Raw genomic sequence first — 26,680 nt, 5'->3', positions numbered from 1 at the left:
CCTGATTTCTACATTATGGTTTGCTAAATTCCCAATGGCTGCAGGAACAGTTTGCAGGAGTGGTTTGAGAAGGTTACATAGATTTCCACCATGAATCTAAGTTACTAATCCATTGTAACTTGCATTTATTTGAAGTGACTACAAATGCCAAATTTAAAGGGACAGTGTGTGCTATGCATCAACCTAGATTGTTTTGATGCGATTTGCCTAATTTTGGAGATCTCCATATGATGGATCTATATAGCACTCGGCTTGCTCAAAATGCGAATTTCATTCTGCAGCAAACTCATTTGCAGAATTAGAAAAAAAAAGAAATAAAGGTAAAGAGTCCAAATGTTGTTTCTCCACTGACCTGGTAGCCATGACGCTGAGCTGCAGACAGGCGGCCTTCCATAGTGGCACGCCTTCATAGGACATAGAGAACACCAGGGTGTAGTTCCCTGCAGCTAGAGCCATCTTGGGCAACGACAGCTGTAGCCGCCGCACATCCACCTCCACCGGCAGGCGAATTACTGGGACAAGCAAAGACTGATAGGGCTGAGTTGCCACCCCAGAGGGAACACAGGGGCCTTTGTCATTATCACAGGAGGGTGTGGCGAGTATCTGCCAGAGGTACTGGGCTCCGTAGCGAAGGCAGCCTTTCAGGTCCACACTAGCTTCCACCAAAGTGGGCTGGTAGCGCCAGATGGTCAGACGAGGGGCTTGAACCACCTGCACTTCTGGCTCCTCACACTCTAAGACACTGATGTGTATCTCCACCTGGGCCAACACCCAGCTCACCAGGTTACTGCAGTTCACCTGGCAGGGAGAAAAAAAGAGAAATCTCAAAACTGGTGATATGTCGAGCTTTCACATACAGCTTCATATTTTGATGAATATATAGAGAATAATGTGGTTCAAAGCAACATACTTGGACCAAGTAGTGTCCTGGGTATCTGTACTCATAACCCACAGTTGTGGTGTTTGTGTGAACAGGAGTAGAGCCGTCGCTAAAGTCCCACAAGCACTCCAAGCCATTAGATCTGGGTGTGACATTTGCCATCAGGGTCACCGTCTTGTTGATGAAGGTGTCCACAGGCGCCGCATGCAGAACGGCTGCTATCAGCTGGTTCTGCACCAGGATGTGCTTGGTGACGTTCTGAGCATGTAGTGCGTTGAGGGCCTTCAGGTAGATGGTCAATATACCTGGTTCTTCTGGCGTGTAGAACACCTAGGGTTGTGTGAGACGCATCACCATTTAACAGCCGTTTGCTTCAATGAGATTTTTATTTATTATCATTATTCAAATCGGTCTGACCTCTTTGCCCATGTGCGATGTCTTGTGAAGGTGGTGTAGATCAAAAGTCCACAAGAAATGAACAGGCTTGCCCGTCAGGATGTTGGCTACAAACAATCTCTTAACGCCCACAGGGATCGCGGCACAGCTTCCCTGGATGAAAAGTCCACGCACCGGCTCCATCACCTCCACCTGGAGGTGCCGCCTCTTGAAACTCACCTGGATTGTCATATTGCAACAGAATATGCGCGCTGCATTAGTTTGATTAAATCTCGCTTTGACAGTCAAGAGTTAAAGCCAGGAAGACAAATGAATTAAATTTAAAAGTTCCCAATTATTTCCTTATTTCTGCTAAGAACACTCTACATACTGACTTGAAGGGATGTTTTGCTTAAAGTAAGCAGCAAGGTAAAATATCTTCCTGGATGACAACAAACATGCCAACAACATGCTTGTATATTATCTTAAAGTATGCTATCCGCTTTGTTTGACTTTACCTGGTTGTGAGCAGTGAGATTCACCATGTACGTATCCACCCGACTGAATGTGTGACTGTAGGTTTGGTTGGGTTGAAGGATAACAGTGGCATCTCCGCTGATGCTCAGGATGAGACAAACGTCCGAGCCCGCTGCCATAGATATAGTTAAGTTCACCTTCTCACCGACTGCTGCAATGGTTTTACTCGCCCTCAGCTCCAACCCCTGAATCTTGTCCTGAACAAAGAACTCCCTGGAAACCACTTGCCCGCTGACGTCATTGGTCGCATTCACAGTAACGATGGCTGTTTTGGCCTCCTGGAAAACAAGAGAAGTGTTCCTACCCATTTCTGTTCTTCCTTTCAACTGCCATGTCCACGTCACATTGGTTCCTGTCAGTACCTCCCCCTGGAGCGAGACGTTGACCCCTGTTGCTACATAACGCCGCTCTATCACATTGGTAGCTGTGAATCTTACACCAGAAATGACTTCCTGGACACTGACTGTCTTTGACTGAACCTTTGAGCTAACCTCATTGAACACTTCCACACTAACTAGCTTGAGGCCAGGACTGATGAAGGCGTGGGTCTTCCAGTGCTGGTTCCCCTTCAAAGGGTCCCCATTCACAGACCAGCGGTACTGCAGGTCCGAGCCTTCAACACTCAGTACTGTCAGGTTAGTTGGAGCATTGACTGCAACTGGGTTGTCGCTGATCTGCAGGTCCACGCCTGCAGCTGGTTCCAGAAGGTGGATGGTTCTGTTGACGGACAGCCTGCCCAGGAGGTTGACTGCCCGGAGAAATATGTCACATGGGCCTGGTCTGGAGAAATTCACCTCCACTGTCTTCCCGCTTATGTTGAAACTTGAGCTGAGGGGGTCTAGCTCTTTGATAAGGCTCCAAGTGAACGTCATGTTGGTTCCTTCCTTTAATCCTGCGTGAAGGTGGAGAACGCGGTTTGTAGCAAAGCAACAAGCGTCCGATCCTGTGCCTCCGGCTCCTCTGCTCTCCTCCTCTGCTAAAATCTGCAGCCCCTCCAGCTCACGTTGGACATACAGGAAGATACTCGCTTGTTTCGCTCCTACGTCGTTCTCCGCTGTCACAATGATGTTGAAAGTGCCAACGGAGCGAAAGGTGTAGAACATGGTGTGTGTCCCTGGGATTGGGGTGCAACGGTCACACAAGATCCAAGAAAACCGGACACCATCTCCCTCCTCCATTTGGGCCTCAAAGTGGACCGAGGCATTGAGAGGGACATTTACCAAGCTGGCGTTGACGGTTAATCCGCGGATTGATGCAAGCACAGCAACAGGTAAAGTGGTGTGATTCCTGCTAACTGTGTTGGATGCTGCCAGTGTAATATTGTAGTTTCCAGAGATGTTGAAGTTATGGAGGATATTCTGGCCTGTAAGCACATGTCCATCTCCGAAGCTCCAGACATAAGTGACATTGGACGCCATGGAAGATGTTGTGAAAGCGTACGGTGCTTTAAGGGTCAGGTTATTGTATTTAGTGCCATTATGTTGAATAACAATTGGACCGATGGGCATCAAAACCTCAATCACAACACTGGTGTTACTGGTGGAGATGTTATTAAAGACAATGACTGTCACACTGTAATGACCTGGGTTTTTATACGTTGTCAGGATATTCCCAGAGCCACTGACAAGCACAAGGTCTTTCGCTTTACCAAAGTCCCACTGATAGCTGTAGCTAAATTCTGGCTCGGCTCTGGCCTGGAACCGGATCTCCTCCCCAACAGCGTAGTGTGATTTCTGCAGTTTGAGGCTGATGTTAGTTAACGCTGGCTGCACACACACCCAGTTGAAGAAGTTTGCCTTGCTGGCCTTGTTTGCTCCGCTGGAAAGAAGCAGAGAGAGGTGGTAGTTCCCACTTGTCCAGTAGGTGTGCGAGACTCTAGGGTTGCCGTGGTGTGTCTCGTTTGGGCTTCCGTCCCCGAAGCTCCATTCATAAATATGAGCCGAGGCGTTACCTGACACCCAGGCCTGAAAGTTGACGGGGGTCTGCTCTTGGAGACATCCAGACGGCTCCATCTTCACAACTTGGAAGACAAACACCTGCACCGGTAGGATTGTCCAGCCAGAGCTCACAGCGTTTGCGGCTGTCACATTCACTGTGTAGTTGCCATCTTTGATATAGCTGTGTGACACGTCAGGCTCGGACTGTGTGTAGATGGTCCCATCTCCCATTGAGAATGTCCATGTGATGTTATTACCTGATGCAAGGTGTGCCCGTACTGTGGTAAGACTGTGAAGCTCTGTAGGAGAGGAGCTTTCAGCTGTTAAATCTTCAATCTCCTCATATACAAACATCTTGGCACAAGCCTCCATAGAACTGATGGTGTTGTTAACCGATACGCAGCAATTAAACACGCCACCCTGGGCAAAGGTGTGTGCCACGCGACGACCTTGAAGCGGGGCAGAACCATCTCCAAAGTGCCAGTCATAGTGAATGCCATAGGGTGAGGGCAGAGGGTGAGCCTCAAAATCGGCTGATTTGCCAGTGAGGAGGAGTAGAGGCTCCGTTTGTATATCGACACGAGTGAGGATGCTGTAGACGCTCATGTTGATGCTCTGACTGATGTTCTCATAACGATTGGACACTGACACCAATGCTGTGTATATTCCTGTAGAAGAAGAAAGGGGGCAGAAGGAAAAGGGGGTGAAATTAGCTTTCTGGCATTATCTAGTAGCTTAAAACATTTTAATCTTGTGTACATTTAAACAATGTCAAACTAAACTGGCAGCTGCTCCATTAGTCATGCTGCTGATAAAAAGATGGGCGAGGGCTCACCTGGCTGAGAGTAAATATAGATGACGTTGTTGCTTAGAAGGACCTGATTGGGGGAGTCTGGGCAGAGGAGGGTGGGGGCGTAGGGAGGCTTGTATTCAAATTCCTTATATCCGCCGTCACCAAAAGACCATCTGCCGCACAACAGAGTAAAACCATTAAATGAGAACCATCAAAGAAACAAATGGATATTAGATCAATGAATGCACGATAACCATTTCTATTCACATATGCATGCTTGCAAACACAAACACACACACACACACACACACACACACACACACACACACACACACACACACACACACACACTAGTTGGAAAGTGGAAACCTAGTCTGACGAGACAATAGAGGGTTTTTGGGAAAGGAGAAGTGGAAACTCAAAACTCAGGAAGTCTCTCTGGAACAAGCATGGCGAGTGTGGAGGAAAACTAAGTGAAAGAGTGCGCAATAGTTGGGAGGGGGAAAATGTGAAAGAGGGTGGGAGAGAAGAAAGTAAAAGAGAAAGCGTGGATGAAAAAAAAAGGGGGGGGGAGGGGGGATAACAGAGGAAACAGCCGAGCAGAAAGGAACATTCTTGTCCGCAAGCTGCTCTAACCACACAGCTATAAATCCAGAGCTCTGCATGGCATGACTGCTGCAGTGCTATTATGGCGCACAGAAGACAAAAACAGAGAAAGGAGCAAAGAGACAGATAGATAGAGGTGAAGAAAACCGCATTCAAACACAAACAGATGCACTGTGTTGTCCCTTAGAAATTAAATTCTATCATGAATCGAACCCCCCCTCTCTGTTAATACCGGAAGGTGGCGGCCACAGACACGTCGACAAGCACAGAGGTGGTGAGAGTCTGCGTGGAGCCCTGAGGGACCACATCTGGCACACCCTTTACTGTGAGGTTGGCCATGGGCTGCAGCCGGTCCACTGTCACGTTGAAATGCTCCGTGAGGGTGCTGACATGGTTTATGGCCGTCACCTGGGAAAAGATGTGACATGACCAAGTGGAAGACAGCTGGTGAGAAGTTGAAGTCTTGTACGGTGCGATAGCTTTGATTGTGACACAACACTGTGAGGTGCAAGAACAAGTAGTTGCAGATGTATCTGCAATTATTTTATTTAATAATATGTTAATCCTTGTAATAATTGTAATAATTATTTAGGCTTAAATGCCAGATATTTTATGTTCAGACATTCAGTAAATGTGAATACTGTATATGCTGGTTTTTGTCTCGATGTGAATAAGTCAAACCTCTGTAAGACAGGACAAGCAAGACGTTACCTCTCTGAGTTCTGAGAAACAGTAGAGGGCATTTTAAGGACAATTATAGAGTTATTAGAGAAAATAGTCTGCAGATTATATATTCAATAGTAAGTAATTGCATTATTAAAATGTCAGCTATTTTCTGGAAACTAATGATAAACCATTCCATTATCTGAACCGCTTAACCTCTTCAGGGTTGCGGGGAGGCTGACCTTTGGGTCGCCAGTTTATCACAGGGCACATATATAGACAGACGGAGAACATGCAAACACACAGAGGGACCGCCCGGGATCGTTGTCCAAACCCGGGCCCCTCTTGCTGTGAGGCGACAGTACCACCGTGCAGCCCCCAAACAATAAACCTTCCAGTTAAATCTCACTGTTCAAACATAAGGCAACATTTCAATAGAAATAGAAAGTTGCCTCAGTCTAAACACAAATTAAGTTGTTTGAGGATGACCGATTAAAAAGCTGCATATCAAAAACAAACCTCATGTTAATTTGATCAAAACAACATTTATATTCCAGTATGAATGGTAGCAGAAAGGACATCTGGCAGTATGAATCACATTGGATGGACAGAAACTCACCGTGAGCTTGTAGGTGGCAGCGTGCTGGTAGATGACATTGAGGACAGTGTTGTAATAGGTGAAGTATGGCTTGTCATCCACTGTCCATTTAAATGTGGGATTGGAGCCTTCAAGCACTGATGCTGTGTAGCTCTAAAACACACAAAGACACGATAATAAGACAGCACACTGCAGAGTGCATCCAGTATGAGCAATACCAGAGAAGTAAACACATATACTCAGACACTCACCACGACTGACTCCATCAACACCCTGTGTGCAGGATGCGGCTGCACCACCAGTTCTGTGAGCGGCTCTTCCAGGCGGACGACCACAGATAGGCTGGCCTCCGTCACATTATTATGGGCCTCCAGCTCCACCTGCACTGGACTTCTCTGCTCCTCCGTGCCCAAGCTCAGATCCAGCACTGCATACAAGCTGGGCTCTGTGACCTCGACCCCTGACTCTGAGCGCGCCCCGGGCTGACAGACTCCTGGACTAGAAGAAAACTCTTCAGGACAGTCATGCTGGAAAGTCACACTCTGATTACTGCCACGCCGCGATGCTTTTGTCAGGTAGCGTGACCGGACCCGGAGCAGCAGCTGGGTGTCGTTGGGCTGCAGGTAGAAGGTGCCATTCTGAGGAGGGGGGTGGAGGATCGTCAAATCCAGAGGAGGCACCACACGCAACGGGCATGATGCTGATGCTGGGTATGATGGTTCAGCTGAAGTCACCTGGAATTCAACAATCACATTTTTTATAAATCATTTTTTCAATACAACAGAATTTCAAATATAGGACAACAAGGGGTAAAGACAAATACATCATTTATTCATCAAACACTGTCTGTCAACAAAATATCTTGAATTTAAATATTGCATGCTGGGATTTGTCAACCAGCTTCAATGCATTACCAGCAGGCTGTAGAGTCCAGTCTGGGGTAGACCAGCAGACAACTGTGGTCCCTGCAGCTGAGTCTCACTGTGTCCCACATAGAGCACCCTGATGGGGCAAACTACTTCCTCCAGCCAGCCTCCCTCACCGTCCTCCATCAGGGCCTTGAAGTCAAGCTCCGGGGCAGGCTGAGGGTTGGCGCCAAGGTCGGCCAAAGTATCTGTTGCATGGCCGGTGTTGATCCAGAACCACTCTGATTGGTTGAGAGCAAAGACAGGTTGTCCCCACATTGAATGTGGGGAAGATTGGCAGCGGAGAAGGGAGGCGGGGCCAGTATCGTGCTGCAAGGCGATGATATCACCACGGGAAACCAACAGATCCTCCAGGTGTTCTTGTACCTGGGAGAAACAGGAAACAGAAGTAAACAAGGCCTTGTTTAACCGCTGCACTGCCTTAACTGGTAAACCAATCTGGCTGTCAAAAGCATGAATACTAAATACTCCGTTTGGAGGCAAAAGTAAATCCTCTCACCAGTATGTGTGCAGCTGGTCCTGCTGGTAGAGTGAAGACCACCTCATCCTGCAGGGTGTATCTGGGCCTCAGCGCCCCAGGGGGCAGGAGGTGACCCTGTGTGCAGTTAGGACAGGCAGATGGCCGACAGGGACTAAGGAGGGGCAGGCATCGGTGCTGGAAGAGACACCACTGCTCTAGTCGGGGGCAAGAGGGCAGATCACCGCTCCTGGTGTCATTAGGGACACAAACAGCCACTGGGGCACACGCTGGCCCTCCACAACCTGAGACACAAGATGTTTCGTGTTTTAATCATTTACTTTTAGTTGAAATAGTACAATACTTTCCTCTGTAATATATTAGAGAAGAAGTATACAGTTGCAGAAAATGGAAATGCTCAAGGAAAACAAAAGTACCTCAAACTAAATCACTTACACCACGAGGTGAAGTCTATTCGTATATAATCATAGATTATTTTCTCTGTTTAATAACAAAGGCTATAATTCAGGAGAAAATAAAAAAGATAACAGAAAGAAATCCGAATCCAAAGCTGAGTTGTCATTTGTGCATTTGTAGTCACTTCAAACAAGCACAATGGAGCAAAAGTGCAGATTATAGCAATGAGTTACTGGGTCAAAGAGATGAAATCTACAAAACAAGCCAAAAGACCTGCACTTCTGAATGTGTGTGTATTTGTAGTGGGGACATGATGAGCTGGGCCGATATCCGTCTCCAAGTAGGGAAGAGGAAACTTGCTTTTAGTGTCATCTTATAATCTCACAGAAAACGTTCTCTCATCACTTCATCTGCTCTCTGCTCGGCATGTCTCTGCTACGATGTCTCAGTGGAGAAGTCCAAAAAACAAAACAAAAAAACACAATGACACATGCACAACTCAATGAGTTGCGTGTCATCCAGTGCTGCAGTTATGTGTCATGTGTCTGGACACGGACAGGAAGCGCTCAGAAGGGAGATGACCTTCATTGCTGTGGTTTCGTTCCTCCTCTTTGCACTTCTTCGTTTCCATTCATTACGTTACATTACATGTCATTTAGCTGACGCTTTCATCCAAAGTGACTTACAATAAGTGCATTAAACCATGAGTCCAAACTCAGAACAACAAGAATCAAGCAAGTACAATTTCTTCAATAAAGTTAAACTACAAAGTACTATCAGTAAGAACCATTTAAGTGCTACTGAAGTGCTACTACGGCATTCAAAAGAGACTTTCATGTTGACCTCACCAAACAACTTCAGACAAGGCTGGTCAGTGTGTGTGTGTGTGTGTGTGTGTGTGTGGATGCTTTTGTCTAACTGGTGGTGTGGGGGCGCAGATGGCTTATGTTTTTTTAACACCTGCTGATACTCACCAGCAATGTGCAGATGGTTTTACGTGTCAAGTGTGTATGGGAGAGTGAGTTTTTGGGTCTGACTCACTGGGCAGCAGCAGGTGCAGGCCGGGATGATGACAGTGAGGTCTGTAGGTCTGGAATCGGACGTGGATTTGTGAACGGAGGTCCGGAGTGACAAACTCCAGAGAGGACAGACGACCCGCGTGACCAAAGCTCAGAGCTGGGAACAACAGCACCTGAGATGAAACATGAAGAAACGTGAGAAAATCAGATGGTAAGTTTGATGAAAAGAAGGTTTTGAGGAGCAAAGTACGATGATTTAATAAACAAGGTACGATTCCTCCTTACCTCTATGCCACCTCTGGGAGGTTGTGGAGTAGTGGGCAAAGCAGACAAGGCGCGGTGCAAAGGATTATGGGAGGGAAACACAGCCAGGCCCACGGTGTAAATCCCTGCATCTGGAACACGCACTGGAGAGGCAGAAAAATAAATGAGGCAAGATGACAAAAGAGGAGGGAAGTCAGACAGACAGATACAAACACACAAGTTACGGTCTGCTTCACATAAACACATAATTTCACACCTTGACGCTGACAGTTATAGATTGTGCTGGTTTCTCTGAAGTCTGTTTCTTTCAGCCTCATTAGGACTTAAATCCATTTTAACTTTGGCTCAAACTACATCTGCACATGACGTGACATTATCTGTTACTTCATGAGACTGACGTGTACCCCCTTAATAGTAATACAACGTGCTCAATATCACTATAACTAAATAAGAAGGTCTTCTATTCACTGACTCCTCAATGTTCAAAATAAATGCACCACTGCCGGTTGAAAGACTTTCTGGTTGTGTATGTTCACCTACGTTATGTTGGTCATTTAACATCTAGAAGTGGTAAACATGGCAACAATATAATTTCTTTATTATTAAGTCTGCCTATTTTCTACAGCTTTAAGAGTTTAAATAAATATAACGCTTAATTCTTCTACAAACGCTGTATCTACAGATAGAGGTTTCGACAAATGGGAATACTTGCTTTACAATTTAGAATCCTCTGTGCATCTTGTCTGAAAACGTTATTCGTTAAAATGAAGCATGGAAATGCTTTTTACCATAATATTCTGAATGACAATAATGCAGAAAATTATAGAGAACGGTGTCTGGAAGCTTTCTGACACAAGGACCAATTTGTATCACTTCTCAAGGTCAAGTGTCCTCTAATTATAACTCTTGTGTCTTGTAAATCGTTATGAAAGGGGGCTGTTCGCTTCTTCATTCTACGCTTGTACACTTCATTTACATAAAATGGATATTATAGAAGGTTGACATTCCTGGCTCTTTGCCAAACCACTTAGGTGGAGAGGGATTTAGACAAATTCCATCTGCATTGAGTTTGTGCCTCAGTTTTAATTTTCTTCCTCTGATTACGTGAAATGCCCCACATTTGAGTGTGTCTGTGTGAATGCACCTTGGGGATTGTACTGGCAGACATAGGCCCGCTTGGCATTGCATGGGTGAGAACTGGTCTGAGCACGCTGATCGAGGGACACGCACACGTTTCCGCGGGAGATTGTGGACCGAGGTGGTGGGCCCTCCTCGCCCTCCTGCGCAGCTGAGCCGTTCAGCCAGCGCAGCTTTCCTGGAGAGTCGACATCACTGAGGCCCAGCCACGCACCTCTCTCCCTGGGACAGGAAAAGATAGGTAAGACAAATATTAACACAGCCTAGCAAACCTTAAATGATAATAATTGCACAAGAAATTAAACTATTCATACCGGTACATGCAGTTTGGAAAAAAACTATTTTTCATACATGTCCTTATCCAAATGCAGTTGGAAAAATATTCTTTTCATACATGTCCTTATAGGGCACTTGGAGACACTTGACACACACAACAGTGACAACGTTTCTAAATAATACCAGCTTGCCTTCAAGAATCAATGATTGCAGGGCAGAGAAATCATGAAAACGGGCTTTGATTGAACCCCACTGGGATGTTAAGAGAGGGGATGTCAGTTATTGAGTACGCTCTGTGATTACAACAGGAACCCCCTGAGTCCACTAATGGACTGCACAGTTTCATTCGCTTTCAATCCGTAAGCTGTGAACTGGAAGCAAAATGGTTTTCTTTCCAAAAGAAAAGTTGGAGTATGACTCACTGTGATCTAAAGACGGACACAAGAAATGGAAAAAAGTGTCAAACATTTTAGACATTTTGTTTGATTCTTGCTTTTGGTCGTATTCATGTTCTAAAAGATTTTCCAAAATAAAAGCATTTTCCTTTCCTGCCTTATTTTCTTTTTTTCTTTAACAAGACAAAAGGATCTCTTAGGCAAAAACAAGACCTGATAATAAAAAAAAGAAGGTCCTTATATAAGCTAGGGGGAGGAGAAACGAATGAGCGGAGGAGGAGAGAGGGGATAAGCTCCATCTGCAGCAGGTTTTTTCTGCTGTTTTTTGTTCTGATGTTTTTCTGATGTGAGGGTAGAGGCCTCACATCAACACATACACACGCACACACACACACACACACACACACACACACACACACACACACACACACACACACACACACACACACACACACACACACACACACACACACGTGAACTGTGGACTCCTCCTCCCAGGGTGTTAAAAGTTACAATGCAGCTGTGCTTTTACAGATGTGTTTTTTGCAATCCTCTCTGACCTAAACACCAAAGCCAGGGGCCTTCGGACCAGCACAAGTCCAGAAACTTTCTCAACGAAGTAAAACCAAATTCAGAGCTCATCACACAGACAGACGTACAGGGCCGAGAGAAAGCATTACTATTTTTGTGAAAAGAGACACAATTATCATGACTCAGCCTTTGGTCACGAGCTGTTCACATACGAACACACACATACTATGTGGGGGAAAAACAGCAATGCTAGTTAACAATTATAAATGAATGAATAGGTGACAAAGAACACATGAGGAATAAACCAGAGAACATACTAAAAGCAGAAAACTTAAAAGGTATGATGTTCAGAAACAATAAATGATGACAAATTAAGTGCTGCTCTTGAAAACAGCCTCAAGTCTGAACAACACGTGCATACACAGCCAAACCATGTACTTTGTGCTGGTTAGTTAGTGAAAGTGCCACATCTGTTTTGAGTATTTGAGTCTCTCACAATAGTTGTAGGGCCTTATGCAGAAAGTGATATGAGAACAAAATCTCCTCTTATTATTGTTCGTATTCACAATCTGTTCTTATTTCGTTAGTAACCATTGTTCTGTGATATTCACCAATGTTTGCATATTTCTTCTCTTAAGTAAGAGGATATTTTACAAGTGGTCGAGAGCGCTCTTACCAAGATAAGGAAAAACATTTTGTCTCATTTTCACAGACCACAAATTGTCAAACGGAAAGAAACATTTGAGGAACATGGGGAAAGCATGAATATCATACAGTATACTCAAATTTAGATCATTGGATGTGTAATTCTATTGATTGGATTACTAAATAAGATGTTATTGGTCCATTGATCCTTGAATGATATTGAGTACGTTCAGCTTCTGTATGGATGTTCTCCAAAACATATTGATGATTCTGTATTGATAGTACTGACGCTGCTTAAGATTATCTAATAGTATCTCAATGTCACTCCCGCTGCAGTTGTTGTTCTTCTTACAGTCATTTTTTGGTGGCATAATTCTTGGGCATCTGCCAGCGTTTTTGCACCCGACACAACACAGAGTTTAGTGGGCGTTACCTATTCCAATAATAAACAATCTGAACCACGCCTCCAATTTTTGATGAAGTGAGCACAAACGGGTAAAAGCAGTTTAAAACCGTTCGGTGCATCTGGAGAGTTGACTTCTCTTATTATTATTTCCTCCCTGAAGGTCCCAGTGAAACTGAAGTTAAAGGGTCTGTAGCGTGTGACAGAATCTTTGGGCGATGTACAGTTACAAGCCGGATTGAAATCAAATCCTTCACATTTGATTGGACCGCTGAATTGTGGACAGGCTCATTTCATCTGAACATAGACAGTTAATTAAGAGGAAAATATAAGATGCATTTAAGAGAATGTGAGGCCCATCGTGATCCGTCAGCACCTGACAACATACAGTGCTATTTCTAAAAAAACTATACAATTCCCCACACAGTCACGCGGAGACCCCACTTCTGCAGCCCACACAGACAGAAACACTTACTGTGTGACTTTGGGTGCCAGCAGGTTACGGAGCACGTCACTCCTGACTATTGCCAGATCCCCGCCGTGGTCTGAACACTGCTGGCGAGCGTCTGTCCAGCTCGACTCCCCTGGAACGATCTGGAAGCAGAGTGAGGACTCGCCGTGGTACACCCCATCCTTTGGGCAGTAAGGGGAGGCTGGCAAAGGATAGGAATATTCACATGATGTCTCAGATGTTTTGAAGTCACACTTGCAACATTATGGAAAGATACAAGTGTATACTTCTTTACATATTGTAATGTACAAAAGGTTCAGAATGTATCCGGCAATACACACACACACACACTCACACTCACACACACACACACACACACACACACACACACACACACACACACACACACACACACACACACACACACACACATTGTAACATCATTACAATTCAAGGTGTTCACAAAGTACTGTTCAAACAAGAATTGCACTTATACAGTTGGAGACATACTAACAATTAGACATTGGAAACATGTACATTGTTAAAGGGGACACAATACTAGAAAGGACACAACATTAAATAAAGATGCAGTGAGTTATTAATTATTGTGACTTTTTTTCTAAGTAGTTTGTCCGTCTGCACCTTCATTTAAATTAAAATAAACTTAGTTGCAAAAAAGCTTCTGAGAAGTTGAGGCAAACGCAAACAAGACAATAATATACAAAAGAGGTTGATAAATGGAAGGAAGATTTTTTTTAAACACAAAAGACTTTTCAAGACAAAGCTGTCACACACCTATCATACAAGGACACACACTTTCTACTTTGTCCTCTAGTGAATCCCGTGGCCTTTTACTGCCTCTCTTTCTTCTAAAGCTATACATAAGAGTAGTAGGAGATTCAAGAAACTCAGATTGAGTGCAGAAAGGTAGTTACAAACCAAATGATGATTAGGAAGCATAAGTTGAGAACTCACAATTTACAACAACCCCAATAATAGATTTGACTGTGGAGCGTTGTTCATGAGACATTTATCATGATAAAACCCACAGAGAGCCACAGGGCTTATTGGCTGTTGATTATATGAGGAGTTTAGAGTTACACAGCATTTCTTTGCCAATTAGTTTATTGACTGTCGATCCGTGTCATTTGGTGTATCTTACCTTTGGCAACCTGGACGCCATCCTTTGAAATCTTCCAGTCTACATTCACGCCATCTGCACCCCAGCTGACAAGTGTGATCTCTAGGCTCCTATTGGCCACAGCTAGAGGTGGACAGCGCAGCTCCAGTTTGGGAGGAAGTGTAACGGTCACTTCTCCGCGTGCTGTACGTACCTGAACACATACAAATACACATCAACATATTAAAATCACATGTAATTATGTTAAAAACTGTTTTAAAACACTGACAAATATTTATTTCATGGCACTGTAAAATAAATAAAATGTACATGTTGTTCTCCCTCACCTCCTTGTGTCCAGCCCAGGCCATCAAACTGACCGCATAATGTCCCGGAAGTGCATATTTGTGAGTTGCTGTGGTGACCCCTGTTTCTGTCGTGTTGACTCGGGACGACAGGTCACCAAAGTCCCAGGACAGCGTCACCGGAGTGACCGAGGACGTGGCGGAGAAACGGATGCTGTCGTGGACACTTTGCAGCGGGAGAGTCTTCAGCGAGACAGCGAAGTCCACCGTAAACACGTCATGAGCCAGAGTCCACCCACACTCCTGTGCAGAGAGGGAACCGTGTGAGGAAGAGGAGGTTTCTGTGTGAATTAACTGCTCTGATGTACAATCAACACATCTGGAGTTTCAGTTGGAGTTTTGGATGACTTCTCTTCAGTTGCTCTGTTCAGCAGCCCTGCCGGAAACTGAATCTGAGGGTGTAGGGAAGTCATTCAAGCCACAGAGGGAAGTTGTTGGTAGATTATAGAAGGTTTAGAGGAAATCCTGAAGGCTGTGTTTACAAAAGAAGGAACAACGCAAGATGCGGAAGCAACACTTAAGGAGCTCTTTGACATCTGACGTTCTTTGCAATAGTTACACTGTGTGGTGCATACCTTCATGACATGGGGGTTTGTACAGGCGGCTGAACACTGAGATTCGCTGATGAAGTTTGGCTCTGAGTTTGTGCTGCAGAGGCACTCCTGCCTCGCCCCCAAACCCCCATAGCGGTGTGACGCAGCAAAGCACACGCTGTTACACTGCTCGCGCGTGAAGTTTCCCGGTGTGGAGGAAGAGAAGATAACAAGCTCACTCCGTCCCCCTCCTCCACTGCTGCTGTCCTCGAGACAAGCTGCGTAGTTGAGACCTGGAGAAGAAAGGCAAGGTTTTCAGTCAGTGTAAATATATTTTAGTCTCTTATCTCATTTTTTACTTTAATCAGCATCAGACCTTCTCTGTCCTAACCAGCAAGAGGTCAACTCATGAGAAGTTTATTCCTCTGACGTTTGGACGTTAATTTTGACCTTCAGTTAATTTGAAGTTTGTGTTTAAAAACCCAGAAGCAACTATTAAGTACTTTTGTTATGCATTTTCTTGGATTCACTGGATTGACCAGTTTGCTAAACAGTGCACCTGCTTGATGTCTTTCTGGGTTTAGCTTGCTAGAGATACTTAACGTTAGGTCCAGGAAGTCCCTCAACTACTTATATTATGGTAAACATGAACCTGAAAAGACAGGACTCCAAACAGGGACCTTTTTGTGTTTGTCATTTTCGTGTCATGTGCATGAGTCTGCGTGAGCGTCTATCGGTTTCGTACCACAGGTGAGCAGGCTGACATTGAGCAGGGGTTGGTGGCGCAGCTCAGGAGGGTGGTTGCATAGCATGGCGTCCGGCCGACGGACTCGCACCCCATTCTCCTGGAGCCAGCTGACCAGCCGGAACAGCTTACAGTCACAATCAAAGGGGTTACTGCTAAGGTCGCTGGAGGAGAGGAGGTCACGGAGCAAAGGGATCAGTCAAGGTGAAACATGACAACACTGCCAGAGATTAATGTCTCACACACAAAAAAGAAACACAAAAAAAGTTACACATTTCAGCTTTGCATTAAATACTCCAACATTTTGGAAAATAACCTTTTTGCTGACTCAAAAAGTGAGAGTTAATATCAGACAGCTAACGGTTAGAAAAAAAACTGATCCTGAAAAAAAGTTTTCAAACTTTAAACTAAAATAAAATGATGCGTTCAGTTGTCGTATCTTGTTATCTGTCGCTTCTTTGGAGCGTTAAGCAGCAACCTCATATTGTCGTTAAAAGCCACCGTGATTCTCCGCATGCTGCTTCCTTTTGTAAAAATGCCACAAGTCTGCCCACCTGTACATAGTGAGGTACAACAAGCTTTAAAAAGAGAGGTCTTCACAGTCACTGATCTCATACTGAAATTATTATTATTACTATTATTATTATTATTATTTGTATTACTTTCAACGCTGTCTGTAAATGTACTTATCATCTAATTAATTAACCGCCTAACGATTTAGCTCCATTACACACTTTAAAGGAATATTATGCAGCTGTGTCCTTTCATCTCGAGAGCCACACACGGAGCAGACGGATGAATCCCCTCGGCGACATTCTTTCAAAATCGACCCTACTGCCCCCCCTGCAGGGTTGTGAGGAGGTGCGGGGGCCTTTATTTGTGCTTTGGAGCATAACTGCCGTGAAACAATCAGAAAATTCTGTTTTATTTCAATGATTCACTGCTTTATTCTCACTAATGCCGCTCCTTCTCTTTATTCACTCCATAGCACTCACTCTCTCTCTCACTCTCACTTCATTACTGAATGCACCCCGCTATGGCTAAGTGTCTTCGGCAGCCAAAGGGAGCTGCTTTGCAAAACATTGGGCATTGGGGCAAAGCCAGAGTTAACATGGCAGAGTGGATGTTTGTGAGTGTGTGTGTGCACATGTGTGTGTGTGTGTGTACATGTGAGGGAGCATGGTGAATGAATTGTGTAGCTCGGTGGAACAGAAGGGTGAGCAAGGATCACGAGAGGGTTCATGAGTTCATGACATCACGTGAATGTATATAAAGCTCACCCACTTCCTTGTTTTCCTCCTTTTCTCCTATTCTTCCTTCCTTCCTTCCTTAATCTGTAGTCTTCTTTACGTCCTTCTTTCCTTCCCTGCCTCAGTATATTCTTATTTCCTTCCCTGCTCTATATTCCTTGCTTCCTCCTTTCCTTCACTGCTTCCATATGTTCTTCCTTACTTCCTGCTTTCCTTTTCTCGCTTGCGTGCGATCTTTCTTACTTCCTTCTTTCTTTTCTCACTTGCATTTATTCTTCCTCGCTTCCTCCTTACCTACCCCAATTTCACTCTCTCTCTGTGTCTTTACAAACAGCAACTGAAGACAATTAAAGACTTGAAAAAAAATCAGGAAACACAAATGTTCTGTCTCCTTTACGTCTGACAATCATGATATTACTTTTGCATTATGTTAACATCTTTACCCTATTGTGGACATATCCTCAATAATTGTTGAAGACCAGCAAGTCACCATATCATCTGCGTACATAAATGCGATGGTTAACAAGGTTACCAACCGTACACCTGCTCCACATCCATTTAACTGCAGTGATAAATCTTTAGAAACGTTCAGTCATTATTTGGCAAGGGAAAAAAACTCTACAACTCTCAAAAGAGAAGGAGGAATGGCTCTACCCAATTTTAAAGATTATTTATATGCTGTCCAGATGAAACCCTTAATCAACATGTGTACCCCAACGTATTGTGCCAGGTGGAAAGATATTGAACTCTCTTTTATGAATGATCCCCCAATTCAAGCAGTACTGGCCCACAAAAACCTTGGAAAACATGTAGACAATTTACAAAACCAATGGATCAAATTCCAACAAAAAATCTGGACCATGATAAGAGGAGAATATAAACTAGATCATAAGCTACAAATACTTAAATGGTGTGCTTATGATCCAGAGTTCAAACCAAATGAAATGGATCATAGATTTAAGTCCTGTATCCCAACAACATTATATTCCCCGACAGAAAAGGGCCAACTTTCAACATTTGAGAGAAAAATATACTCTTAAAAAATCAGATTTTTACAGATACGCAAGCATTTTGAACGTAACATTAGAAATACAACTGACCTTGATGACCCAATAGTGAGAATATTTCTCAGTGCCTATCAAAATGATTCAAATAAGGGATTTATCTCTAAATCCTACAAAGGCCTTATGACAAAAAAAACACACACACTGCAGTATATGTTAAGGAAAAATGGGAAAGAGAAGGAAGCTTCTCACTATCAAATAAGGACTGGTTAGAAGTGTGTACATTTCAATGGAAATACACTAATTCTCATGTGTGGCGGGAATCTGCGAAGTGTGTTATCCGTTTCTTGATTACACCCAAGCAGGAGGCTCTCTTCGCTGATGGGGTCCATAAAGCTACATGTTGACGATGTGGCGCTGAGGAAGCAAATCACTGGCACATCTTTTCGGAGTGTCCAGTGATAAAACCTTTCTGGGCAGAGTTTCATAAAACATTAAAAAGCATAATTAACATTGCCGTGCCCCTGCAATTTTCTAATAGGGTGTCCAGGTGAATACCTGTTTGGCATTTTAATAACAGCTTGTAAAAAAGCACTCACAAGGCACTTGTTGCTTTCTGAGTCACAGAGATACAGGAGTGGATAGAAAACGACATCTTTGTTATGGAAAGGATCACTTTTTCCCTTCGCCTTCAGAAAAATGTTTTCATTCAACACGGGGACAATTGGGTGAGATACATAAAACCCTTACAAAAAGATTTTGGGGCATAATGAATAAAGGACCATCTAAAGTTGCTCTAGCTGAGTAAGCCATATTGACCTCTCAAGTCCCCCCTTTACGTATGATGTGTTTGTTTTTTTGTGTGTTTTTTTTGTGTGCACTCTCCCGAATTGTACTTTATATTTGTTGTTAAAGGAAAAGAAAAAAAGAAACGTTCAGCCATGCCAGTGAGCCGGGCCGCTCTGAACCAGGACCCTCTGACTTGTCTGAAAGTCTGCCGCAAGAAAAGCTGTATTCCTTTTCAATAGCAGACAAGACAAAGAATATCAATAAGGTAAAAATGCAGAGTAGAAAGGGAAAAGTATTATGGGAAAAGAAGAAGAAATGGTGACAGACAGATGAAAAGGAGATCAACTTATTTGGGAGACAAGGGGGAAGACATGGAGCAAGAGATGGAAAGAGGGAAGAAAGACAGGACAGAAAGAACAATAAGACTGTATGAGGTGTATATTATCGATTAATTTGTTAAATTACACTCTGCTCAAGAAGAAAACGTGTGTCTCATCGAAAGGCTTAGAGAGGAATAATTACTACTCACTACTTCACTACCTAAAGCTTCACTCATCTTAGCATGTACCATCAGATGTATGCTTGTTTGAACCAATGCATCTTTTCGTGTCAGTGTGTGTATAAATAGGGTCTAATTATATTTGATATATCATGTCATATTTCTATATTTATTGGAGAGACAAGAGACAAAATGATGCAGAGAAAAAAAAACAATGAGATAGGATTACTTACATTTGAGTTAGATTGCAGAGGTTGTCGCATATTCTTTCTTCTATGGCGGTGATGAGGTTGTTACTCAAATCGCTGATGGAAACAGAAGATACAAATCAATGTTGACACTAAAACAAGTCTTTAGTCACTTTTTTTGACTGCACCGGCTTGTGGCAATTACTATGATACTGTCATTTTGGCAAAATGAGTGATACATGTGGTGGGAATTTGCCATTTACTCTTGAAGGCATTAATTGAGTCACTGGATTATTACATTATTATCTTATCGTAAATTGCTGCAAAATGACTTTTAGATTTGTGTTGATTAAAGAAGTGGACATTCCTACGTCAGAAAAAAAAAAAAAAGAAGACTCATATAACTCAATGTAATAACATATAAAAGAGTGATAAAAAAAACTAACTAAATCCCAAACAACCAAAGTTCTGAGTAAGAGATAGCATTCAGGCTTTTGATGTTTTCTCTTTGCTTTTTTTCCAAGCTGCTCTCTTTCTCTTTCTTTACTCCTCTTCTCCCTTTTCCTCATCCACTCATCTCCTCCCTCCCTCTCTTCTCTCTCCAGTAGGCTACATAATGGGGCCGTTGTGTGGTGGTTTTGGAAGGAACTGATGGAAACCACCAGAGTCCTCTCTCAACACAAACACACACACACACACACACACACACACACACACACACACACACATACACACACCATGCTTAAGCGCCCATTAAATGGGTGGAAGAAATAAGGTAATGGATGGAGGAAGAGAGAGATGGAGGAGGGTGGAGGGAGGTTCAGTGGGAGCCTGGAGCGGTAAGCTGTAATTGAACTTAATCGTGCTGTGATTGGTGTGTGCGCGTCACTGTGTGGGTATGTGTGTGTGTGCAATATACAGTGTGTGTGTTTTTTGTGTGAAAGCTCTCTGGTCCAGTGAGCTCACTCCAGGGACGTCTGCCTGTTTAAATCCAGACTAATCCAAGCATTTCTCCCCACTGCTTTCTTTTTAATCTTCCTTATTCTCCTCTTCTCTCAATCTTGGGTTTGCGAGATCCTCATCTTCTTTAAACTTTGTACTCACAGGATTGACAGTGGCCCACAGCAGAATACTCCTCTGGGGAGAACATTGATCTTGTTTCCTTGAAGATACCTGAAAGATAGATAGATATATAGATACATATATAGTCAAATATATAGACAGAGATAGATAGATATGATATCTTAATGATTATGTATATATATATATATATATATATATATATATATATATATATACAGTATATATACCTATACACACACATATACATACAGAGATGTAGATAGATTGGATATAGGTAAAATGCCGTGAACATAAACATATACTGCTATTCATACTCACAGCTCTCGGAGGCCAGTGAGACGTTCTAGCAGGCTGGTATCAAGGGAGGAGATGTGGTTCTTGGAAAGATCTCTGCGGGAACAAACCAACATGGCCACGTTTAAAATGTATGCCAAAATGAATGCAGGCACACGCACTCACAGGCGTTACAAGCAATTTACTGTATAATGTGGATGAGAGCAAAGGAGTCAAAGAGATAAATGACATACGGACAGAGGTGGAGATCAATAAAACCAGACACATAAATATGACCGAGATGTGCCAAAGAACACAATACTAAGAACAATGAAGGATTTTCTGGTTAATATATATTTTTACATCATAATACATCATAATACAACTGAAAAATTAAGAAATCACATATCACAACGTTCAACTTTTTAGGAACCAGAAAAAAAGTTCTGTTTGAGATGTGTTACCCGGCATTTTCTTTTGTTCATTCAGTCAATGTGTTCATGAGCCCACAAATATTTTTCTCTTTGCCTAGAGAGTGACAGAAATGGTCCCTGGATGATTGGTGTGTGTGTGTGTGTGTGTGTGTGTGTGTGTGCGTGCGTGCGTGTGTGTGTATTAGACCTTACAGCTACCAAGACCCTGCAACATGTAACATGCAATTCCTTAATCAAAATTAAATGATGAAACTCTTGTATAAAGTTTGGGGACTCATTTAGAATTTAAGAATCAACGAAGCAGAGGCCGAGGTTCTTTGCTAGTATAGCAAACACAAGATCCAACATTTCTCATAATGCAACCAATATCAAACATATGTATGCCTTTCCCTGACTTGTAAATGCTAACTTCTTTTAAACAAGCCTCTAGTTTACTGCCGGGTTTACTTCTGCTTCAGCTAAGAAGGATGCTGATGCCATAATGATGCCATCCAGCTCTAACCCTCCAATGAGAATGAAGACATAAGTTGCCTAATAATGACATCCGTGGTTTAATTTGGCTAATTGGTTTGTAAATTATTACCTAATTAACCGCTGTGAAACCCCTGTGAATCAGGATGTAAATGGAAGGCTGAAGGCAGCTAATCAGGAAACTAGTGTAGATGTCACTCACCCACAATCACATATTCTTGTATTGCACTTCATCATGTCACATGTGTTTGTATATTTAAAATATAGAAATGCCTAATATAATTGCCTTGAAAAGTTCTCCAAGCAGCATATTTATTACAGGTGACAATCATAAATAGACCTTTAGAATAGTATGACAAGGCTATATATTGATATATTCATATGGACAATATTGATTGATTGATTAGAGAAGAAGTGATTTCAGGACTTTAAAATTACTTTTGAGGTTATGAATATATATAAATTGGCAATACATTTGATCTGCAATAAGCTAATACCAGTTTATAGTAGTACATGCACACATGCTGTACACTGTATACGGTATGTGCAATGCACAGAAACTAAACACTATCTACTCATCACCTGGAGTCTGTGAAGCACAAGCAGAAAAGCTCATCAGGAAATGAGAACACTGAATTGGTTAAACCGTGGAGTGAGTTGCCGAGACATGGAGAGCAGAGGAAGCTAAGGGGGCTTTGGGATCCTGAGTGTGCCTTCACAGCAAAGTCTCAGCTGCACGTGAGAACCAAACAAAGGGAAGAGAAAAAAACAAGGAGCCAGAGATTGTGGGACGACAGTGTGTGTGTGTGTGTGTGTGTGTGACAGATGATCACGATCAAGTGTGTTCATTTGACACTAATTTCAATTTTAAAAATCAAAGTCTAAGCCAGGGAAATGTGTGTTTGAGTGTAGGAATGTACACCCCTTTCTCTCTTTCTTTATGTGTGTGTGTATATATGTGTGTGTGTGTGTGTGTGTGTGTGTGTGTGTGTGTGTGTGTGAGTGTGTCAGTGTGTGTGAGTGTGTGTGTGTGTGTGTGTGTGTGTGTGTGAACAGAGCAGGACGCCCATTCCCAAAAGGAAACATCTGTACATTCCAGACAAGCTGTGTAAGAAAGATGGAGACAGAGAGAGAGAGAGAGAGAGAGACATAAAGAGAGAGAGAGACAGAGAAAGAGACAAACAGAGAGAGAGAGAGAGAGAGAGACAGACAGACACACTGCTAAACCCATCAGCAGATGAAACAACACTGAGGCGCTCCTCTCTAAAAGCTGATCAGTCACACATTAGGTTGACACCTCACCTTTTGGGATGATCTCAACATCAACGCCATAAACTAACTAACTGTATACAGAAACGTGTTCTTTGACCTCACGGCCAACGCCTCATGGACAAGAGGGGATTAAGTGGAGAGAAAGTGTGTACGTGTGTATGTGTGTTTAACGTGACCATTTAATATGACCTTCACTATGTCTATTAGCAACAAGCTCCCGTTCTCTCAGCTACCTCTTGACACACAAGGTTTTACTAACACACACACACACACACACACACACACACACACACACACACACACACACACACACACACACACATGGTTCTGTTTTACTAACGGTGTGGCCAATGATCTAACCACTCCTTATAAGGCCTGTCTGGTGCCACTTATTCTGAGCTGGAGGATGAGAACACACACACACACACACACACACACACAGTCCTCATTGACTACTCTGTGCTTGGGCAGAGGGAATGACAGAGGAGGAGTGGGTACGGGCTCTGGAAAGGAAAAAATAAATCTGAAGAGAATGAGCGATGGAAGAAACTAAATAGACAAAGTAAACCACAGAAGGAGATTTATATCGGCTTCACTCCTTCCGCAGGCACAAAAATAAGAAGAAAATAAGTTTTGTGAGGAAAACTGTGATGTAGGTCTGATTGTTGGACAGCTTGGTATCTGCTGTATCGTGGTGGCGAAGTGGTCCAAGTCCGCGTAAGTGAAGGCCAGCGCTCCACTAACCCACTAAACACAGACTGCTCTGCGGTCGCTTTCATCCCCCTCAGCCTCCCTGCCTGATTCCTCTGTTTCCCCCTCCCTCTCCCAGTCACTTCTCTCAATTTCTTTCTCCTTTTTTCCCTCTGCTGCTTTGTTTATGTTCAAAGGCTGGACAGACCTACACAAGTCTGACAAGAAGGGCAGCAGGACAAAAGCAAAGGAGGGTTTAAGGATGATGGAGTAAGAGGAGAATAAGGCAGATGTGAAGGGAAAGCAGAGGATAAACTGAGGGTGAACCAGCAGTGAGTGACACAGGCCAGTTCTGGAGAACAATCGCCCCACTGTGGGCGCCCGTCCCAGGGGCGCCTGTCCTAGCTCGGCCAGTCTCCTCCACACTGCTTCATGTGAGAGCTGGGCCTTACATGTGTGTGTGTGTGTGTGTGTAGGGGTACTTTCCCTACTGAAGGGAGAGTGGGAGCATTAAATTAGGGGAATGGGGCAGGAGTTAGGGAGACAGGGGTGTAGAGTGCCGAGGTTTAGGCCAAAAGGCCAAACATGTTATTTCCTGATGTCTGTCTCGGTCACAAACACTCTCCTCTCCTCTCCTCTCCTCTCCTCTCCTCTCCTCTTTAGAACATTCTGTCCATTTTTCCAGCTGCTGCTGCCTGGGTCGTCTGGTGTCCAGCTGGCAAGTGCAGCGGTTTAACACACACTCAAAGACCAACGAAATACACACAAATACACACAAACACTTACATGATGTCAATAAATGCAAGAGAAAACAGAACTCCTGTAACACTGCCATTGCTCACTCTTTTTCTGGCAAATGAAACTGTGTGAGTCTTACATATCACAAAGTCATAAACTTTGGGCCGAAATGAGAAATGTTGTGTGACTCGAAAAGGGAATTCATTTTTTATTAATTAAATTACGCATCATTTCAATTAAAGAAATTGAAATTGGTGACTATATTTTATTGACATTAACTGAAAAAAATTAAAATAAAATACAAAAGTCCAGTTTGAGTTTTCTTAATTTTGCAAACACTAGAAGACTCTAGTTCTACTTACAACATTGTAGACCAATCTTCCACACATTGATGCAATCTATCATGTCAAAACTGTCAAGACAAAATATCAACCTACATATTGAGACAGACAAAAAGCCGACAAAGGTAAACTGGATAAAATAAAAATTGAGCACACAAAAGTAATAAATTAAAGTGAAATTTATACACGTGTCTTTAGTTGGCATTTTGTAAATAGCTTAGTGTACTTATAAATCATACACATTTGCTGAAACAATGTGAAAAAATAAGGATGGACATCAGCTTCCTTTTGTAGTTTATATTTTCAAGCAGTAGTGACAAGATTACAGGATTAAGACAACATGTATAGTATTTTAAATGATGCATTTGTCCACAAGCCAATCTTTTTATTCTATATTTGTTTAGCTCTCTGGTGAAATGGATGCATACAGCACAATCAAACTCAACAAGAACAGGAAGTACAAATCATAAAGCAAGAACAAGAGTCTGCAGGCACAAGGGAGAAGTTTGCCTCAAATGCTTTCTGCCCAAAAGGCTCATGACGGGGGGTTTGTTGAGATTTCTGGCAGAAATTTCTCCAGGGTTTGTTGGCATGCACATTTAAAAAAGTTACGAGATCACCAAATTAACAATCGTAAGAGAACATGAATGTCTGTACCAAATTGCATGACAATCTATCCAACAATTGAGGAGATATTTTAGTCTTGGATAAAAAGATGGACCGACTAACTGACCCACGACCTTCCATTCACAGAGCCATGTCGCTAGCATGGCAACATTTTTTAAATGTATCTAGAATCAACAAGTAGTGTCAATCTAGTGTCTTTTGATGACCTTACCAATGCCACACAGACATGGTGATAGCCTTCCTTATTCTTTTTTTTTGAGGGGCTTAAAGATGGGAGGAGCAGGGGTGATTACATGCAAACAGCAGATCAACTGGTAACAATTAGGCTGTTGCACATAAATGTTTCCATTTTTTTAAACAAAATCATGTAATGCTGTGTAAACAGACACAAAGTGTATATGCACATTTAAAGCCTTGGATCTACACAGGGTTTTGTATGCATTTGGCCCCAAGCAATCAGGCTGTGTACACAGGACTGTAAGTGTAACTTATTTCCTGTTTGTAAAAGGGCAAAGCTCCAAAATAACTGATTGAACAAGTGAAACAGAAAGAGCCGAGAGAACAATAATGAAGTATGTCAACAGTTAAATAAGCCTGCGACACCATCGAGACAGGCAACGCTGCAGCCGCCCTGACAGCCCAGAGGTCGGCTGTGAAAATAAGGCAATGAAAATAAGGCAGTGAAAAGACTCATTTGGCTCAGCACTCCACACCAAGAGCGAGGTAATAGCAACTTCATCTTTTGCTCCCTATATTGACTCTTCACTGTGCTCTCTGCTCTTTCTGATTGTTTTTCTAGTTGCATTTTGCCGTTCCATGTGTTGCTTGCACATCCACCGACACAGAGAGGTCCACAAATATTGATCCTCTGTGAACAAATTGGAGGATGGACTTTCATTATTCAAGTGATCATGTTTCAGTTGCATTTTTCTCAACTGTGACAAAGTT

At 43.1% G+C, this 26,680-nt stretch overlaps 1 protein-coding gene across 1 annotated transcript in view; it reads right to left on the bottom strand.

Moving 5' to 3' along the window:
- The window catches only part of pkd1a (polycystic kidney disease 1a), a 57,595-nt gene that overhangs the window by 21,742 nt on the left and 9,173 nt on the right, over positions 1-26,680 (bottom strand). Inside the window, exons 2-22 of the mRNA XM_034530780.1 lie at positions 21,205-21,276; positions 20,908-20,976; positions 19,849-19,920; positions 16,074-16,237; positions 15,371-15,621; positions 14,778-15,038; positions 14,473-14,644; positions 13,335-13,512; positions 10,617-10,831; positions 9,494-9,615; positions 9,231-9,381; positions 7,815-8,077; positions 7,304-7,681; positions 6,641-7,123; positions 6,411-6,542; positions 5,361-5,536; positions 4,565-4,695; positions 1,774-4,397; positions 1,298-1,495; positions 911-1,210; positions 353-798 (exon numbers count right to left, since the gene is read on the bottom strand). Coding sequence (XP_034386671.1) covers positions 353-798; positions 911-1,210; positions 1,298-1,495; positions 1,774-4,397; positions 4,565-4,695; positions 5,361-5,536; positions 6,411-6,542; positions 6,641-7,123; positions 7,304-7,681; positions 7,815-8,077; positions 9,231-9,381; positions 9,494-9,615; positions 10,617-10,831; positions 13,335-13,512; positions 14,473-14,644; positions 14,778-15,038; positions 15,371-15,621; positions 16,074-16,237; positions 19,849-19,920; positions 20,908-20,976; positions 21,205-21,276 — 6,858 coding nt within the window. The remainder of the gene's footprint in view (positions 1-352; positions 799-910; positions 1,211-1,297; positions 1,496-1,773; positions 4,398-4,564; positions 4,696-5,360; positions 5,537-6,410; positions 6,543-6,640; positions 7,124-7,303; positions 7,682-7,814; positions 8,078-9,230; positions 9,382-9,493; positions 9,616-10,616; positions 10,832-13,334; positions 13,513-14,472; positions 14,645-14,777; positions 15,039-15,370; positions 15,622-16,073; positions 16,238-19,848; positions 19,921-20,907; positions 20,977-21,204; positions 21,277-26,680) is intronic.

The sequence above is a fragment of the Cyclopterus lumpus genome, chromosome 1, assembly GCF_009769545.1.
Source record: "Cyclopterus lumpus isolate fCycLum1 chromosome 1, fCycLum1.pri, whole genome shotgun sequence".
Taxonomy (NCBI): Eukaryota; Metazoa; Chordata; class Actinopteri; order Perciformes; family Cyclopteridae; genus Cyclopterus; species Cyclopterus lumpus.
This window is presented reverse-complemented; position numbering and strand designations above follow the sequence as displayed.